Genomic DNA, 20,981 nt, shown 5'->3' with positions numbered 1-20,981 from the left:
CTCTGCCTCTTGCTTCTGTTATCCAGGCTATTGAAATTAAATAAGCAATTCCAGACCATGCAAGTGACACATTCCACAGACAGCTATAATTTTGGACTCACACAGAAAATTAAGGTAGTCAAGAATTAATCAAAAGAAAGTATTTGATACTGAGAGTGCACTACACCTACAGCCACTGCAAGACAACTGCCTAACTTGAGAAACAGAAGGCAGCTTTGATCTGCATGTAAGTGCTGTAAGAGCCATTGGATCCAGCTACAGCCAGCCGCTTCCTTAATCTGGGACACCAACATCTGGAATGCTTTTTGGGAGTCTCCCACACCAATCTTAGCTAGATTCTTGAGAAAGGAATGTTTTAAGACTGTAAGAAGAACTTAAAAGTAACTCAACCAATTATTATGGGCAGTTCTTACAACAGTTGTGTTTTTCCAGATACAGCTGTGCCAGAACCTTTCCAGAAAGTTAAACAAAAAAAAAAAGTTTCAGATAGTATTTATTAGTTCTTACCACATGAAACATATGACAAGCTCCACTAGGGTATTAACTTGAGCAAATCTCACTGAACATGAAATCCTGAAACAATCACTTAAGCCAGACAAGGAGAAACAACTGACACTCACAAGGTATCATTGCAAGTCTGTGGGGATCCCAATGCCAGACACAGGATATGCTGGACTGAACCCCTGGTCCAGTACACCACCACCACAACAAATAAAATTTGTTCAAAGTTACAATGGGTTAACTTTATGCCAACAGGATTTAACACCAGGCCAGGTATCATCTGTCCTTCCACAGTCAGCAGAAAGCTGGAATAACCTCTGTGCAATGTGTTCCAGCTGATCTGACAGATATGTGCCCACATCTGATACCTATCAAATTAATTTTGCTGGCTGATCCAGTAGAGCTCAGCTTCATTTGCAATGGCAACAGAGAGACAGCTAAAACTGCACCAACCAAATCCCCTGCAATCCAGACTCTTGGAACTTTTGCACATTTTTCACATCCAGTCTTCCCATTCTTCCCTGGATTTCTTGCCCTCTGGCCAGCTGGCTGGTAAACATCCTCTCAGCAACATGTTGCCATGCTTTTACAGCAGAAAACACTCAAAGATTTTTTTTTTTCTGGTTTCTTATTTAAGAAGATTCTTTTTTTTTCCTCTTCTTTCAGCAGCCAAAACCTCTTCTAGAACTATAAATAAATAAAAAGTATACCTAAGAGGATCTTCTGGAGGACAGGAAACTGATAATGAGTTCTTCCAGAAAACTGCTTATTTAATGGCAGTTCCACTAAAACATTATCAGACACCTCATGGATCACTCCAAAGAGAAACCATTCTCCTCTTTTTTACAATGCAGCAAAATACAGGCTTCAAGCAGTTCAACAGTTATATTATACAGAGTAAAGCATTCACCCATGGAATTCAGAGGCAAAACTTCTTGCTCAAAGCACAGGTTCTCCTCAGAAACATCTAAAAATGACTGAGAAGTAAAAGCTGACAGAACACTTAGCCTTGGTATCACTCCAGATTCTCTTTTTTTACGTTATTACATGGTTACAGGGGTTAATTTTAAGCAAATCAATTACCATTTTTTCTTCTCAGCTCTCAAGGACAGGCATGCTTTTGGCTACCTCCTTTTCCCTTCTGCTGCATCTTTTTAGAGGTACTGCCTCCCTTGCCAGTAAGCCCCATTCTCTTCTCTGCTACTTCAGTGCATTATCAATGATTTCTTGATGGCTTTGCTGTGCTCAAAGCAGTTCTGAATAGAAAGAGCTCCAGCTAACATGTTTCTCACTCTGCACTTCTTGTGCAGCTCTAAAAGAACCTGCAAATCCCAGCCACGACTCTGCAACATTTTTACATTCAGTTCCAAATGATTCTGTTTTTAGCTTTTACAGGGGCAAACAATTATTTTAATTAATGTTGAATCATAGAACTACTTCTCTCTACACTTGCCATGAAAAACATTCTAGTCATTGCTGGTCAACAGTTAGCTATTTGTTTAGGTTTTTTTCCCAGGCTAAACTGGGCAGAAATTACAAAACAAAATCTTGCACAAAAACTAAACCAAGATCTGTTCTGTTCTAACACTCCCAACTTGAAAGCTGCAAAACAATCTTGACTATCTTGGTTTAGATCCCTCTTGTAAACGGATTTGGTTTTTTAATGGTGAAGAATAAAGCAAAAATAATTACATAGAAAAGAGCACTCAAACTCACTACATATAGAAAAAATCACTGAGTGAGTAAGGAAGCTTCTGTTTTAAAGGAAACAGATGAAAGAAATTTACAAGAAACCTGTTAGACCATCTAAGTATTCTTCCTGCTGAATTAGACCCATGACAGAATACTCACTGGTATTCATAAAACTTAAATCATCTTGGTTGCTGCCCCTTAAACTTTTCTCCATGAAGCTGGCATCCTTCTCTCCTCAATGATACCAAGAGCAAGCTTCTCTCATTGTCAAAATGTAAACACACTGCTCACATCTTCCTAGATTTTAACTCTTCCTGCAAACCTCAAGATGGTCTTCCACCAAGGCTGCATTCAGGTGCCATGCTATTCCTTTGCAAAGAGGCCAGTTTACCTCATGTCAAGCCTTTAACTTCCTAAGCAGCTCAGCCAGAGCAATTCTCTTCTAAAGCAGGGCTTACAATTAGAAACACATACATATAATATATACGGATCCCCATTCTCTCTATTTTTTATGGTTTTTTATTGCAAAATGTGATGCTCTCATGGTATACTTGCAAAACACAATAGTCCTTACTGGACTCCTTAGTCTTAGTTGAAAAATTTACCTTTCTGCACTATTCTTTCCTTTTTTCCAAGAACTAAAACAGTAATTGCTAAACCACACATTTCATAAGCAGTTTTCAAATTTAAAAACAAAAAAGAAAAAAATAAAAAACCCCACCAAAACCCGACCTATAATACTGCTCAAAAAAAAAGCTAAATTTTTATGTCTTTTGTGAGTTAAATCTTGCACACGTTACACATCAGAACTCAACCCTAAACAAAATGTTAACACTTTGGTGGAAGCGCAGATCTTGTTCTGCACATCAACTCCACAAAAAGTATTAATGGTTCTGGATGGCAGGTTCAAGCCCCATCTTCCACCCTTTGTAATTCTTACTGTTTGTTTTAACTCCAGTATTCTCACCTCTCCTCTGTCCAGAGATTCACTTTCTGCTGTGCAGCCTGAGCAGTGTAGGAGAGACTGTCACTGCCGTGCTGGTGCTGCCTTTCTGGGGAGAGCTGCTGCCGCAGCAGCTCCAGCTCGCGTTCGTACATCACCCGCTGCTCCTCCAGAGCGCTCCGCTTCTCCTCCAAGTACTGCTTCTCCAAGATCTGGACCACATTTTGTACTGGGTCTAAAAAGAAGGGGGGAAAAAAAAAAATCCAGGAAATGTGAGAAAACACCATTTCAACATTACAGAACACCCGTTATTTAGTTGTTAACAGCAATCAACATACCCCAGAGTCATTGCAAACACAAATTGCACCCCGAAACAAAAGCCAAATTATTAAATATTGCATTAAATAGATAAATCAAAAAAAACAACCAAACCAAAACTCAAATGGCATGCAAAAGGCTAGAACAATGGTTAAGACCCTCGTCCATTGTGTATTTATGTGCTGTATAGTTATAATATATTCCAGAATCCCAGTAGGAAAAAAAGAATAGATGGAAAAGGAAACTAATTAATAAGAAAACAAAGCAAAACACAAGGGAAGATGATGTTAACCAGAGGAGGAAACGACTTAAGGAAGTAAAAAGCAATTTACTTTCTCTGTTTTGGCAGAGAATGAAACATGTTGGAGAGCTGCAGATGAAAACTGAGACAAACAAATGGCCTGACTGGTCACACATCACACTGCACTAATGTGTTGCACACCACTGAGGCAGACAAAATATGTCCTGGGGGGGACTTCTGCATTTAGCTTTACAAACCACTTTTCATCTCGGTATCAACACAGAACAAATATCCGCTTGGATATTCTATCCTGACAAAACTGCTTGTGTCAATCAGCTAGGGATAAATCTGAAGTGCATTCAAATTAATGAAACATTACTCTGTCTGTTGCTGGGGTTAGGTCCAATGCCAGCCTGTGCCTCTGAAAGAGCCATTTAAGAGAGTAAGCTCTATGTACTACCACTATATATACCTGCTTCATTAACACATCTCTAAAAGCTCAAATACAGCAAAAAAAGTGGTTTGCAAGAAGACCAATCTAGATGACTGAGTGACAGCACACCACAGCACCGACTGATGATTCTGTACACCACAAGAGGAAGGGAGAGGAGTTCCAAAGTTGGAGTGGTGGACTGTTAGGGGAAGCAGTACTGCAGCTCTAGGACATGCCAGGATTTTCAAATGCAAAAAATGTCAGCTCTAAAATAACTGTTTGTGATATCTCGTCCATTTCATTAATATACTAAAAAAAAAAAAAAAGTAAAAAGTGCTTGTATAACTTTTACGGATGCCAGTCTGTCACAAAGGAGGGAGAAAAATAAACCTAGATTTAATTACACTGTTCCACTTCGGAACTAGAGGTGTGCCACTCAAAAAAACTCACAAAACCAAAAAACCAAATCTGTGTGATTTAGTTATAAACCATCTTCCCTTGCTTTTTGCAAACACTTCAGCAAGTTGCTTCTGTGGCCCTGGCCTTATTCATGGAAGAAATCACTGGCTTCACACAAAGGCATCATAAATACCATCACAATGGTAATTATAAAGCATAAAGTTAAAAACCAGTCAGTATAAATAGCAACCAAATAGCAAACTAGTGATGCATAAGAGAGTCTTAAAATAACCAGAAATATTACTTTTTAGTACATTACATTCTCAGAAAGAAGTTAGCTATTATTAGCTTTTAAACAGACAGTGCAACAAAAACCCCTGACTGAACCAAATTCTAAAATTCTGGACTGCAAACCAAGTTATTCATCTTCATCTCCACCATCATTATCCTCCTAACTCCTCCAGATAATACCAGAACTACCTTAAAATACATAGGCTTTGCTGCATAATCCCCAAACCGATTTTAGTTATAGATAAGAATGTTTGAGAAAATCAAGTATCATGCAGATGATAGAGAAGAGACATGGAAGAAATTAAAATCCCTCCATTGTGTTTGCAAACACAGGAAATGAATCTAAGGCTGACTCATTAAGATGAGACTTTCCTAAACTGCTCAAAGAACAGCTGTGAGTTCAAGGAGCAGATTTCTTTTAACAAAAGTGATCTTCTCAGCCACCTAGATTTACAGGATCACAACCATCACAGGATCAAATTACACCACAATAAATATTTGGAACAAGATGCAAGAACCTAGTATAAAACTTTCCAATTGCAACATAATCCTGTACTGCTTGGGAAAAAAAAAGAAAAAAAGGTGGGTTATACTTGTATTGTAATGCAAAACGCAAATTCACAGTTTTAAAAAACTTTTTAATTCTGCTTTTGAAAGAGTTTACAAAGAAAACCCTAAACCTGTCACAAGAAAAAAGTAAAATACGGTGTGAGTTATAAACTATCTAGGCAGAATTTGAAGAAATAAACAGTCAAGATTTTTTACAATTCAAAAGAACTATAATAGTGTTTAAATTAAAGCACTGTGTTCTAAAATTTTAGCTTCCTCATGCAAAGTCAAATAAATTAAGAAAGATTCTACCCAGTGCCTGCCAAATACACAGCAAATTCCATACAGTGTTAAAAGTTGCAAGTCCCAGTCCTTTACACATTTATGTGACAAGAGTTCAATGACCCTGAAAAAAATATTCATATGCAGTTAATCTCCTGCAAAATCATAGACTATTAACACTGAGCAAAAAGATGTATTTTCTTCATAGGATGAACAGCATTTATTACCTTGCTACAGTGTCACTTAATTCACATCTGGAATCTGTTAATCCAGTCACACTGATGCTGAATAAATTCCCTAATATTTCTTGCGGGTATATTTTTCTAAGCAAGGTGGGAGAGGGTTATGACAGAGGCTGCTTTTGCTAAGTTTTATGAAAATCCTCTCCCTGAGCTGTAACAGTTTTGTTTGCTAAAATGAGGAACTGCCTGACCTAATCACATTGTTTATTTAACCACTGCACAGTATACAGGAATAAAGTAAACTTCTTTGATGCATTCTGTGTTTGACCAGCATCACAAAAAAGCAGTACAAAGCTGATCTGACAGAATCCCACAAAGAAAGTTAACACACTTTGAAGGAAGGAAAGAATCTGGATGTTTTCTTTACAGCAGTTTTCAAAGTCACACATTTTCCTCAGAGCTTCTTTGGAGCCGGATGGAGTCTGCGACACTCTTGTACTGGTTACATGCCATAAAAACAAATGTGTTTGCACCAGAAGCCAGGCTATTTATTTAAAGAGGATTATAATTCTCAAACAAATCCAGGGGAGGGGGGAACCCAAAAGCCAAAACAAAGGAAAACCAAACCCTCTTGCTTTGGGCTGTATCTATGCAAGCTTATAAAACAATTATCTAATCAAATTTTTTAAATACCTGTTCATTCCCCCCTTAGGGCTTCTCCAGAGAATATGTATAATAGAATTAACAGTCTTCAGTCTTTTAGTTATTTCTTCTTCCTTACTCATATTTATTTTTCACTTTAAGGAAGAATAAATAAATGGTACTGTAACAAAGCTGCTTTACTTCTTACACAACAAACTGGAAGCCTGTCAGAAAAAAGGTACTTTAGCTATACCATTGAGAAAGGGCTGCTAGGTTCTGTTCATCTAACTTCAAATCAAAAGACCAGGCTATGATCCTCACAGTCACTTGTTTTGTCAGCATTTTATTATCACTTACTACTCCAATTTACTTAAGCAACAGCTATGTGGGAGTGAACAGAAGCAGCACAAATTGGGATATGACACTTCTGAAACTGTGTGATGTGTATGACTGCAAACGTTTGTTCTGCAGTAGGGAAGAATGAGCTTTAAGGAACAGCAAGGTCTAACTGCTCTTCACCAAGACACAGAAAGCAACCAGCCAAAACAAAAACTGGCCTGGACCACAATCAGAAAGGCTTGCTGAACTAGAATGTAAAGACACTGGAATGTTGTGAAGAATTGTTTCAATCAGCTGGATAACAACACATGGAAAACCAAAAAATGTGACCCCCTGTTCAAAGAACACTGACTCATTGTAGACTGATACAGTTCTGTCAAATCTCCAGTTAGTAACAAGCAGATCAAGCATCAATTAATGCTTTCAGACTTTTCCAGCAGCCTCATGCACGAGCCAATTGAGTTCAAAACCTTTGTCCCAGTTTTGGCACAGATATTGGATGGTTTGAGGCCTTAAAATGGGCAACAGAATCTTCACAAGGGATGACAACACTGAAGACCACCAGGATGGCAGATTCATCTGAAATTCATCTCCTGGTATGAATGAGTGAACCATAATGAGAATATTTCTGTTATCAAACAGCAATGTCATACCAATTTAAGTGACCTGACCCTGTAACTCACACAAACAATTTCATTTAAAATCAAACAGTAAAAAATCTGCAAAGCATTGCTGCATTGAACATATGAAACCATCATGCTGTACATTGTACAATGGCAAAACAGACAAAGTAAAAGAATAAGAGGAGATGAAATAAAAAGTAAATGCTGTATTTCAACATGCAAACCACAGCAAACAATGGAAATACTATGAAGATATGAAGAAAGGAGAACAGAAAGCAATGAAACGCCATCTACTGTGTCTTCGTGGTCAGGGACCAAACCCCAAGGTATTTGCCTCTCAGATTTTGTGCATTAAAACACCTGTACAAAGCATTCAGTAGTTTACCAAGTTTTTCAGCACTTCTTCACACGCTACTGTATCATATGAACTATGACCTGCCTTCTGGAAATCATGAAAAAGCCATATTGTTTCATATACATCATACCATTATTTTATCTATATTATATCTTACTGTGTTGTTCCAAAAAAGCATCACAATTTGTTTTAACAAAGATGAAATGAAATATTGAGAGTGATCAATTATTGAAAAACAAGCTGGCATTTGCTTTTGGTTTGCTATCATTTCAATGTTTTTCTAATAAGGTTAAAATGGTGTCAGTAATATTTGATACAAAAAGAAGGATGAAGCTAACTGAGCCATACATGGTGCACCCTTTTTTTCTGCAGTAACTTGCAAAACCAAGAACTTAGTAAATGATGATTTGACAGGCTTATGGTTACAATTCAGCTGCACTATAAAGGAGAGCAGACATACCGAAAAAATTGTGTCAGGGCACAAACCAACTACTAATTGTGTGTGTCTATTTATACTTAGGTGCACATATTTTTTTACATATATATATAGAGTTATATATGTTTCATATCTATATATGCACAACTTAACATTTTTTCTGTAAAATATCTTATCCTGAAAATCCTCCAAAGGCCCCTTGAACAAGTACTGCTTGTTTTACCCAGCCATTGAGCTCCAGGCTGAATTTGTTACACAATCCAAAGGAACATTTTTATCTGGTGGTTGCCTTACCATTACTATTCAGTGTCTTCATAATAACTTCCATTTGTGCAAACTCGTAGTTGTAGTCTGGTTCTGAAGAAGCTTCACTAGCTGCATCCAGATCATGCTCTCCTAAGGAAGTTTCTTTCTCAAGGTCTTTCAGCCAATCTCGACGTTTCCTCTTTGGTAAATTGATTCTGAGTAAAAATGGAAATGCAGTTTATACAAAAAGCTTATAAAAAAATAGGCTGAATGTAAAGTGGGTGGAATATAAACATCAACTATTACCTAAAGAAGTGGTTGTTTCCCCATAATATTCTATCTCCATGCCATAACTGAGTCACAGAACATACCAGTGCACCATTTACACAGGATCTGAAAGAAGAAAATACAACTCCAGTGAAATCCTGAAAATAGAAGACTGAAGAGCTGCTATTTCTCCCATCTACTGGCAGTCATTTGTATCATATGGTAATAAACTTGCTAGGTTCTCATGAAAGGAACAATGGAAAGTTACTGGTCTGATTTCTATTGTCAGAATTAGCACCTTTCCCCTCTGCTTCTGGCTGGTAAAACTCTTCAGTAAACATACAGATAAGGGTGATTTGGTTGCAAAGTTTTCTTCAAATGCCTGTTTCTCAAACAGGGGTCACTGCTTGTTTCTTATAAACATTCTAAACTTGACTGTATGCAAATCCTACATAGACAGAGCTCTCCAAGACACAACTTAGTCAACACAGTTGTAAAACACGCTGTTAATATATTCAGCATTCAAGTGCAAGAAAAGATTCTTAGATCCAAGTTTTATTTTTTCAACAAATGAAGTCTCTATTATTAACAAGGGTCTATTTTTGTGAACATCTGGTATACTGCTGTATTTCTTTGTAGGTTTCTTTGTATTTAAGTTTCAATCACAAAATGGGAAAAATTGAGCTGTTGAACTTCTGCATGTGTGAGTCACAAAGCAGACCATTTTATTTGAAAGGGGAAAAAACTTCAGTAAAATGAAAAAGGCCTTTTTAGATGCAGTGTTCTCATTTCAGCTGTCTCTCTCACATAAGTCAATACAAACATGTAAGCATTTCATTTTAAATCAGATCTTTATTTAACTTTTTTCAATGAAATTCTGGTAGTTAAATTTCTGTTGATGCTATTATCTTAAAAACAGTTACTTAAGCATTGCAGATCAGGCATGAGTAAAACAAAATATGTTTTTTCCACTGACATGTGCCCTTGTTCCTGCCAGTCAAAATGACTGATTTCCAGTACAGTAACACTACCTCCAAAAGCCTGAATCCCATCTGTTTGAAATTTTGTACTGTAGGCTGCAGAAGAAAAATACAAATGCATTTTACTAAAGGAAGAATAGAAGAAATTGGATTTTTTAAGTGTCTCTCAAACTTTAGTTTCTCATTCTGATACTAATTATACTATTTAGATACTCAAGTTTCAGACTAGCAGCATGACTATTAACAAGGACAAAGGTACTGCTTATCACACGCCATTGGAGATCAAGTGACAAAGACATTTACAATTCCACCCAAGGAGCCACAGTGCCCCTGGAATGAAAAATAATTAAAATATGGAAGTAGAAACAAAAGGTGAAGCGTGACTTTACACTGCATATTAACTAGACACAACAGTAATCAAGGATTTAGAAAAGAATTCAGATCTTTAAAGCACCTCTTCCTCACAAATTATTCAACTTTACAACAGGAACTACTCACGAGGCACCATTTATTCTCTGCCATCAAGACTCAGGCTACTATCCCATCACACAGGCCAGGACAGCCAGCGGCACCTCAGGGATCTTGTTACTACCCAAGATCCAGACAGGCAATGGCTCCTCACTCCTACCAAACACCTTCTTTAGATGGCTTATTCCAAGCCAAACCACTGACAGCCTGTTGCCCTGCAGAGCGAGTGGGTGGGTGTTCACATGTGCAGGGAAATCTTAGTTTTAAACACTGAATTTCCCTCTAAGTATCTGTTTAAGTCAACTGTATTGAAAATACTCATTGATGAGAACATAAGAGACTTCTGTCTGTGTAAAATAAAAAGGCATGAAAGTCATCTTCTGTCAAAGAAAAGCAAATTTTCATTTCAATGCAAAGTGCTGCTGATCTTCCTTACCTGGCATTTTCTTTTGGTGTGAGTGTAACTTCTCCATCTAAAGCAATATCAATCTCACAGTGTTCTGGTTGGATTCCTATACCAAAGAGCTGTATATCCTGAGAGGTATCTGCACCAACTCTTGTGTGATCCTAGAAAAGAAGCTGTTACTAAGAGACAAGCAAACTACCACTGTTTATATAACTAAGAAAATATTAGCTGAAGTGCTGAGACTGCACAGTTTGTGTGTCTGTCAAGCAGAAATGGTGCCACAGCAGATCTGAAGACTGCAACAGTCACACACAAACTGTTGTTCTGCCCTGAACTTCATCTTCATAGTTTTAGCTAAAGCAGAATTAAGCAGTTGACACACAAATTCTAATTTAAAAGTATTTATGCCTGCATACAAGCATTAAACACAAAAACCAGAAGAAAACCAGCCATGTCATATAGGCATAATTAAGAGAACAGCATGGATAGTAAAACAAGGTGCAGAGTTCTCTGCTTTTCAGAAAACAGCTATACAGCAGCTCAACTAAACGTACTATTCTCTACATAATTCCAAGTCATATTTTAAGTTCTGCTGAAATAGTTTATTTTGTTAGTGTTTGAGAGGCTGTGTTTTATTTGCTACTGTTCAAATGCAGAAGCCCTCCTTCAGCTACCAAAGCAGAAGAGTAGCTATAAAAATAGACAGAATTGTCTTTCATGTATTATCGACAAGCAGTTCACATTTTCCCGCAAACTTACGAGGTTTGTATTTGACCCGACTTCACTCTGACATGGGAAATGCTAAACAGAATGGTACAAAAGCTAACGACACTGGGAAAATACATTTCTGTAAATTTTTAACAGTGCTTCTCTTAACCTCCTCTCTCATAAGCTTCCTTGTCACTGAAGACTATGTTACTCTTACTGATTACAACTAAACATCATCTCTTTATGATTAACTCTTTGCATATTTAAAGCAATCCCCAGCTCCCTAACAAAAAGAAGCATCTAACATGAAGCTCTTGCTTGAAGTTCAGGCCAGAAGGCAACCCTATGGACATCCTGCCTGGAAAAGCTAGAACTGATCTCAACACTGGTACACACTGAGCATTTCTCCCACTGTTGGCAATCACAAGATCAATTTGGAAAACAGTGAAGCTGAACTGCAAAGGGTGCAAAAGCCTAAACAGTAAGAGGAGGCCTATCCTATTTTGCTGCTGCAAAAAAAATCTTCATCCCCTCTGAGTAGCAAATTAGAGCCAGAAATTCAAACCAAGTGTCCTTCTGTTCTGTGTAAATATCCACTTCACAGCCTTACCTTTAAATAGTAAACCAAAAGCTCGTTGAGTGCAGGGTCCGCATTCAGGTTCACCAGGTAACACTTGTCATCCCCAACCTTGATACCTGACGACTCGAGGGAGATTCCCATGCTCTCCAGCTGTCTTTGCCTCTCCTGCAAGCACAAAAATAGGTTAATCCTGCCTGCTGCAATATGTAGGGACAAACACAGAGGAACTACAGCTGAAGATGTACATGCTGAGTACGCATTCTGTGCATCACCACCAGACACTGGTCAGGTACCATAGGGTCAGTAGAATTTAATTTTACACACCAGCCATAAAAGTTAGTAATTCTCAAACACCTGCCTCCCCAAAGTGGAGCTTACTTACGCCATCCTATTAAATTTATTAAACTTACCAACACAGCTCTGTTGAGTTTATTAAACCAACTTGTAAGTAACACAATGTGGCTTTGAGTCTTTATGTTAGCAAAAACTGAATGTCAGTTCCAATTACTTCAAAGATAATCATAGTCATAGTTGATTTAGAAAATAGCAGGCCACAGTTTAGGCTTATTCTTTTGCAGTTTTGTTATTAATTCAGATAAAGCACTTACTTGATTCCGTGTGTCTTTTTTTTGCTACAGTTTGGGTGTTGGGGTTTTTTGTTTGGCTGGTTAGGTTTAGGTTTTCCCCTTGCCTTTTTTTTTTTTTTTTTTTAAGTACAATAATAATAATAATAATGGAACACTAGTGACTACATGTACACATTTTCCTTTTTTGCTTAGAAAACATTAAAAGCGAAAGCAAAAAATACCACCCACAATTCTGATTCTTTTGTAATTCTTCACTTTCTTAGTAACTTCAAAGGAAGCATGTTCAAGGTCCCATTGTGGTCTTATAAATAAATGAGCTTTATTTTGATATTTTGATACTTTATTTTAAAATAAAATATTAGCTTTTATCAATGATATCATGACACAGCTAGACTTATGCTAATAAAATTTAGACTTTAAAAAAAACTCCAAGAAACAAACACACAAACCCACCCCAAAACCAGAAACAAGGGGAAAAGACAAAAATTCAGAGACATTTCAAACAGGTGGTAGGGAAAACAGCATAGTTCACTAAAGCTCATGAAGTTCAGCTGACTAGTACTACATGAGTATCTGGCCTTCCTCCTGAAAATTTCTGAAGTACCTGTGCAATTTCTTCTGTTTTCCTTAGCTTTTCTTCCCAGGTGACTGTCAGCTCTTTTATTAGTTTTTCAGATTCTTCCAATTTTTCCTTCAGTTCTGGTGCCTTCATGGCCTAAAAGGTAGAAATTAACAAAAATCCTCAGCTATTCTTACCACGGCTTGCACAAGGAAATTGAACACATCAACATAATATCAAATGCAACAAGTATAGATTTATACTTTATCTCCAGGTTTTTTACGGTAGAAGTTGAAGAAATAGGTTGCTTGCAAAGGAAGAGGAAGAACAACATATAAATGGTCCAGATCTGAAATAGCTGAAGACTGACATAGCTCCAGAGCTAATGGAAAGAAGAAAAACCTCTGGGCCTGGCCACTCAAACTTCACTGTCTGTATAAAAATATGTCAGTATTTTAAAACTTTTAATTCCTATCTGTCTGAAGTTCAAGTGCACATTCTTTTTTCCAACAGTAGTTTCAAATACAGATTCCTCTAGACATTTAAGCTTCCATTCTATCTTGTTCTTGTTCTTCTATTCTATTTTGTAAGTGTTCCTAGAGTTGCATTAAAGCCTTCAGATGGACCCTGTTGATTATATTCAAAGGAAGGCATGTTCTGGAGCTAACACAGGCTTCTCATTTCACAACAGGAAATAAAAGCAAAGGGCTTAAATATGTCCAGTGCCAAGTAACAATTTAATAGGCTGGCCTATAACCCTATATAACTGTTTTTAACAGAAGGTAGAAGAAAAAACACTTAACAAAATAATTAGTAAGACTTTGGACACCTTCCTACTGATTGTGTTCAGCCACAGCCTGCCAACACAATTAACAACATGCTATAATAATATTTTCCGAATTAAAATAAGGGCTTAGAACAGGTTTTTATTTATGAAAAAAGTCAGTGCTTCTTTTCCTTAAAGATTTTCCCATTTCAGTCTATGAGGAAGTGTTCATATGAGTAACACTGTACCTTAAATGAAGATGAAATTCAAACACCACACAAATTTACCCTCAAACACAGTCCTGTTCCTTTTCTACCAGTATTTTGTGTCTTGCCTGAAAAGATCAAAAATATTTTCCTATTTGTTAAGTGCCTAATTTGTCCAGATATCGTGGATACCAAATAAACTATCCTACCTGAATACTTTATTCTTCAATTAGAAGTATAAATCTAATATAAGCATCAATCACACAGTGACATCTAGTAAGGCAGTGAAGCAAATTGTTGATGGTTTTCAGTGTTGCATTTTTGACAATTTTTAATAGATTTTCTCAAATGTCAGAGAGAAATGTTCCCTAAATTTTGTTGTCCAATAACAGATTTATGACTTCTCACACTTTTCCATTTGATGTTAATATAGTCCATCAATGCAAAAAAAAAAAAATTCTGCTAATATTCTAACTAATTCTAACTAATTAGTTATTCTAACTAATAAGTGGGTCTACACAAAGAAGATGTAATCTAGCCCTTATCTGTGCTGTATCAATTATTGCTTGGCCTGAAGTTCCTCAAGAATTGACAAGGGTCACCATCAGTACTATGTTGTCCTCATTTAAAAATTGTTAAAGATAAGCATTTGGATTCAGGAAAAAAGGGTAATTTTTTTTTTTTTTAGGAAGGAAGGAAGGAAGGAAGGAAGGAAGGGAGGAAGGGAGGGAGGGAGGGAGGGAGGGAGGGAGGGAGGGAGGGAGGGAGACTCTTCCTTTCCACATTTTGTAAAAAAGCTAGTCTTCCACACAGAACATGGTATTTCCTTGGGAAACTCATTTTACATTGTACTGTGAATAAGGTTACCTCAGCTTGTGAGAGCTGTTCTTTCAGTTTTTCAACTTCTTCACGTAATTCTCTGATGACCCTAGCATTTGGATCTTCATTCACCACAGCATGATTAACTATCCTTTTGGCTCTGTCTGCATATCTCAGAGTTGAGAGTGTTTCTTCGTAGTTGTCTGCTGCTGGGCTAATTGTGGCTATCATGGCGGTTTGGCTGTTTCCTCCCAAGTTGTCCTGTAGTGCAGCCACCGAAAGTTCGAGGGTTAAAAATTGTTCTGAGACTACAGAGTGTCTTCACAAAGAGACTTAAAATACTTACTAAAGGCACTGAAAGTACTATTTAGGCACTGAAATGTACTCTGGATATAAACTAATCTGTATATTTCATAAACATTTCTAGCTACCTCTACCACATTTGATTCCACTACAACTGAAAATAGTCAAGCAGGATTTTACAAAGAATTAACACAAGATACACTTAGCTGTCCATAGTACTTGGAATACCACAGCTACAAGAGTTCCTTCACTCATCTCTTTAAAGAAAGATGAGACGTCCATGTACACAGAGGCATACTACAGTGATGCTACAAATGACAAAAAAGCTGACATCTTGTGAACATAGTGAATAGAAAATATAAATTACCTTGAGAAGCCAAGTGAGTACAGAGTCTCTGTAAGGCACAAACTTGTTTTTCCCCTTCCCTGCTGCTTGGTCAGCAAGTGATGATATAACCAAGCCCAATGTTGACAGTGATCTATAAATGCAAAACAGCCAAACAGCTTAAACACATATTCCAAATGCAGATTTAGTAAAACATAGAAAAAGAGATTGCTCTGCAGAGCTTCACATCCAATTTTGAAAATATCATAGAATAATTTAAGCTGGAAATGACCGCCAGAGATCAGCTAGCCCATTGCCCTGCTCCAAACAAGGCAGTGTGTTTCTTTAAAGTTACACATTTGGAGGAAAAAAATTGGTATCAACAGTGTTTCATCTCAGTTGGTACTAAGACCATACTTCAGAAAGACTATATTGAAATACTTAGAAGAGTTTGAAAAATGTAAAATAGATTGCTTCAGTATATGAAAAATCACTGTCCTTGATTAGACATCTACCTTTTCTCAGAGGATAAAAATCTTCCTGATTTGGACACCGTCTCATGACAGTGTTGCAAGTCAGTGTTGGCAGCATGGCAAGAACCCCTGTCTCTGGGAACGATGTTTTAAGAATGCTGACTCAAATGCCAGCTAAAACAGAACAGTTCTCCAGCCATAAGGACGCACCCTCAGAACAAATCCAGCTATGGCCCAGGAGAATTCATCTGCCTGGTGAACCAGTGACCAGCCAGCCATCACAAAGCCATAGAAGGCTGCTGATCAGAAGAGGCAGATTAGGAGGTCCCTTGACAAATGGGTTGGGTTATAATTGAGGTAGAGCCTCAGCAGCTTCTTCTGGGGGCATAGACCAAACAATCTCCCAGTTACAAAAGTGCTGCCCAAGTATGAAAGAGAAAAGCTCCCAAAGTGCTTAGCAGACACCTGCATCCCAAACAACACTCAAAAGCTGGGAAGAAAATAGCCAACTTGTTCATTTTGGTACATGTACAACTTCTACCAACAGGGGTAACTGTGTCAGCAATCCATGCAAAGTATATATGCACTATATTATGCAATTCTTATACAACCCTGTGCAAATTTTAAGTGACATCAGGGCTCTTGGGGTGAGTATGTTTAAGATAACGAACTTGTTGAGGAGCCCGAGAACATTAAACAGATGCCTAAAGGGTTTTAAAACAGACATTGCTGAAGCCCAAGAGAATTCTGGGTCTATCACACTCATGCTCAAATATCCATCTACTCTCTATAAGTACCAAGGAAAAAGCTTCAGCAGCACTGCAATTAGATAGTCAAATAAATCTTTAATTGTACTGTTCCACTCCACCCTCTAGTGTTTTCTTTTCAAAGAAGTAATACTATTGTGGTTTATAGGCAGCATTTGCACAGTATTTATAACAGAGCCTCAGTGCTGCTTGAAACCACCACAGGTTCAGAAATAACACTTAGAAAATGACGAAATGTTGCAGAAGATATCCTAGGATAAGTTAACAAGAACCATTATGTGTGCTGCAAAAGGTGTCCCATATTGCATACAAAGATAGCACAGACCTCGGAGCAAAATTAAAAGAAATTTAAGGAGAGGATAGGTAACCTGAACTCCCAAGAGAGCACTCTATTTTGTAAATTTGCCTGTAGGACACCTTTCTAATTCACCTCCGAAAAATTCAGAGCAAAAAATAGAAAGTCAACTTTAGTTTTGCAGCCTAAAGAAAAGCCTAATAACTTCTGAATGTTTGTGAGGAGAGGATAGAAAAAGGAGAACTAGTTCTTGCTTCCAGTCTCTGACCTCCACAGAGAGAGATGACAGCACGCTAAACATGCAAGAGCAAACAGTAGGATGCTCCATGCTGCTCTATAGCAACCTCCTCCAGCACAACTGAAAAGCACCACCAGCATACTACCAATGGAGTCCAAGGAGTATAAAGCTAAAAAACTACCCTGGACTACTTTCCTCTGATTCCTCTTTCCCTCTTTAAATGAGGGGAAGTGTAAAAACTAAAGCCAAACCCTGAGGGAGAGGGAAGAAATGGACAGTCAGAAGGAAAGTAGGAAGAACAGGGATTCAAAAAGACCTGTGACTGGAAACTATTTCCCAACTGGGGAATAACCAATTTCAGTTATGGGTACTGCATTTTAATGAAAAGGAAATGATAAGGTACAGTTTATTAACATGGGATTAAAAATGTGATAATATTACTGCTCCTTATAAATACTGATCTTATTTTAAGAGTAACTGTTAACATCTGCAATAAAAGCCAGCTGGAATCATGTATGTAGTTTGCTTGAGATTTCATAATACAAAGCTGTTTAAAGACTTTAAGGGAAGCAGCAAAAGAAATGGCTGCCCAACAAAATTACAGGACTCATCAGCTGCTTTGCTTTATGCTGAATGACGCATCAGAGATCTGTCATTACTCTGATCCTATCTCACGGTACTTATATAATGAATCAACCAGAAGGCCTAAGCCCGCAGCACACAGCAGACTGAGTCAGTCCAGAAGCAGCAGAGTGGACTTGCTGCAAGATTCCAGAAAAATGCCATTTCTGCATGCTGTCTGCTCCCCTTGTCCCTGTTCCTCAGGCACGACCAGGTTGTCCTTGCTAGTGGGCAGTGGGAAGCTTGCACACTCCCACCCATGGGCCTGAGCCAGCAGCACTTGAAAGGGAATGGCGCTTCCCCATCACACGGGAACAACTCTGTCCCTAAGTGACACTCATTCAAGCCACTTCTGTACAATTTAGAACCAAATTCTTCAGTGAGCAAAGCTCACTTTTCTATTAGTTAACTCTGAATACTAAAACCCTCCTTCAAATCAGCTTGGAGCCAGACCTGTCCCAACTGACTCCTTGCCCCTGCCTACATCTTCTTTTTGCATTCCAAAGTTAAAATGACAACAGCTATGACTTTACTAATCAGGGATAAAATTGCAGACTGCTCATAGAAAGTATTTTTTTTTTGTACCCAGTAATTGACAGATTGTTTACTCTGCTTCCTCCTACTACTGTGTTCTAGAAGTTCTTTGACTACACCGCAGAGTTGTTAAGCACCTCCTTTTCTACACTACGTATGGGAACTAGCCCATTCTGGGAAGGAACAAGCACATCCAGTTTTCCTATGAGGTATGGCAAGTCTCCCAAAAACCTCCTTTACCACGGCAAATCTACATCATCTCTGAGAAAAAAAACCCAGAAGCCATCTCCATTACAACGTGAGGAAGATGTTGACACAAAATGACACAACTCTCATTTGCTTCAGTAAGTGGGAGAGCAGCCCCCCACTGCAACATGCTGTCCCCAAAACAATAAAGAATGTTTTCAACAGGAAAAGTTGTGGGACCAAGGTGGCATCTACCACAGCTCTAGCCAGTTTTCATCAGAAATAAATGGTACAGACACGAAACAGGCACATTATTTCCACATTCTTCTTCAAGCAATAAAACATAAAACAAGCAGCAAGTTTACTTGCCAGCAGCTCCATTTTTTATCTCATTAAATGTAACGCATTCTACCAATACATGTTACTGGGGTTTTTTATAAAAGAAATATAATAAGAAAAAGAGAGGACATAGTAAGGTATATGGTTTAAATATACTGTATCACTCCAGAAAAATCATTACCTTTCCCTAAGGAGTCAGTTGCATTGCACCCTAAAAGAAGACTGCACACAGTATTCTCCGAAGAACTAGTCTGATTAAACATGTACCATCAATTTTGAGGCTTAAAAAAGTCAGACTTCATTAAAGTTCCAACAGCAAAACTCTTAAGAGAAGACACCAAGCACAGCACTAAGAATTCTCTTTCGCCTATCAGTTCCAAAAGAGATTCCAAATAGAGAATGTTAAATAAATGGACTAAGTAATACAGAGTTATATCATATAAGAATTTAATTGAATGGAAAATGTAGAGCTGTCCAGTTTTCTTTTTAAAATACCTTTTACAGAAATGTTTGGTGTTTTTATTTGAAGTTCTGTATTGTCAAAGAGGTTCAGCATGGACAAAACAACCCTCTCCTACTGCATTGATACCATACCAGTTTAACACTGAATAAATATCCTAAAAGAAAAAAAAAAATTTAAGTCTTTCCGTATCTATAGTTACGTTTGCAATTTGTTAATAGCTGTTGGGAGAGTTGGAATTTGAATTCTATCCCAAAAAATAGAAAGAAACATTTAATTTCACCTTTTTTATGCAAAACACAAATACAGTTTCTAGTAAAACCAATCTGAATTTAACTAGGAACCTGTGGGGTAAAGTTACAGTATCTGCCATTAGCCAAAGACAGCCACATCATTTTGTTTCATAAGAACTATGCCAATGTGGGTACCAATGTGATGCATTAAACATAAAGTAGATTAGAAACTAAGCTAGAAAGAGCAAACATGTTCAAATCACTAAGAGGTAAATTTAAATCACTGTAAGTATGTATGCTGTTCATACACATATTGTGCTGTCATTGTTAACTTAAAATACCAAAACATTTTGCAACATTTTAAAATAAATGAGAAAAGCAGTCGCTTTTAATGTAACAGTTAGACTCTTTCTTTCCCAAAAAATTAGTATATTTGAGACAGTAATAGTGTGCTAAATTCTTGCTTTTGGACAACAACACAGTAATTATGGCTAAAAACGTGCTTTGAAACTTGTCACTGCTTGAGCACAAATGCCCAAGGCAATGCTAAACCAACAGAGTCTCATTCTGAACCGATTTTCTTAAACTGTGCATTATACCCTTACATATTTTAATTCATGTTGGAACAAAGCCATTCAACTCTGCAACTTTGCATTCTTCCTTGAGCAGATGATGAGACAAACACATGAGCCTGGGGACAGGGTGTATACATGAATCACAAAAGGTATATGCTTAATTAAAGAGCACTGCTGTCACTTTTTCCAGATAAAATTCATATAGCCCTCATCTGAGTCAAGTATGAATCAGGATCCCTATCCCAATGTCAGGAAACACATGCTGCTCAGCACAGAGCAGCTGAAAGAGCCGTATTGAACTGCTTCTGATGAAGCTCATTTGAGCTGACCTGTGACAAGCACACCAAGAGGAGGCCAAGGAACTAACAGTGATTCCTTCAAGATTAGGCTTTGCAGCCTGCGTACGCCAATGTCTTACTTGTTTATGTTGCTGCCTTCCTTCAGGCGCTCTCCTGCAGCTCCTGTTTTGGACACTCTCTCGCTCCCAGCCAAATCCACCAGGCTGACCTTGCTGACCTTCTCTCCAGAATTCTGCACAGATGGGACATGGGAGAACAACAGCTAAGGAACACTGGCATGAAGCACCAACATGCCTGACACTGGCAACCACAAAACACTGTTCTTCGTAATAATGTGGGTTAAAGTATCACATTCAAGACATGAGAGAAGAAGGAATTGTCAGAAGTCTTATAGCTCTTTAAAAGTCACCCATCTATTTTCTGGTAAAGGCCTGAAGCACTAAGGAACTAGAATCAGCCACGTGGTAACATCAATCACCTTACGGCAGAGTAGGCCATTAAAACACATTAACTCC

General features: G+C 37.8%; 1 protein-coding gene across 4 annotated transcripts in view; it reads right to left on the bottom strand.

Annotated features, from left to right (window-relative positions):
- The window catches only part of KIF13A (kinesin family member 13A), a 104,621-nt gene that overhangs the window by 26,660 nt on the left and 56,980 nt on the right, over positions 1 to 20,981 (bottom strand). For all 4 annotated transcript variants that reach the window (XM_048308269.1, XM_048308239.1, XM_048308258.1 and 1 more), the window contains exons 9-17: positions 20,586 to 20,698; positions 15,489 to 15,600; positions 14,867 to 15,079; positions 13,073 to 13,183; positions 11,912 to 12,046; positions 10,624 to 10,754; positions 8,779 to 8,865; positions 8,521 to 8,687; positions 3,161 to 3,371 (exon numbers count right to left, since the gene is read on the bottom strand). In XM_048308269.1, the coding sequence (XP_048164226.1) occupies positions 3,161 to 3,371; positions 8,521 to 8,687; positions 8,779 to 8,865; positions 10,624 to 10,754; positions 11,912 to 12,046; positions 13,073 to 13,183; positions 14,867 to 15,079; positions 15,489 to 15,600; positions 20,586 to 20,698 (1,280 nt within the window). The remainder of the gene's footprint in view (positions 1 to 3,160; positions 3,372 to 8,520; positions 8,688 to 8,778; positions 8,866 to 10,623; positions 10,755 to 11,911; positions 12,047 to 13,072; positions 13,184 to 14,866; positions 15,080 to 15,488; positions 15,601 to 20,585; positions 20,699 to 20,981) is intronic.

Source organism: Corvus hawaiiensis, chromosome 1 (assembly GCF_020740725.1).
Source record: "Corvus hawaiiensis isolate bCorHaw1 chromosome 1, bCorHaw1.pri.cur, whole genome shotgun sequence".
NCBI classification, from domain to species: Eukaryota; Metazoa; Chordata; class Aves; order Passeriformes; family Corvidae; genus Corvus; species Corvus hawaiiensis.
The sequence above is the reverse complement of the archived record's forward strand: the minus strand, read 5'-3'. Positions and strand labels throughout refer to the sequence as shown.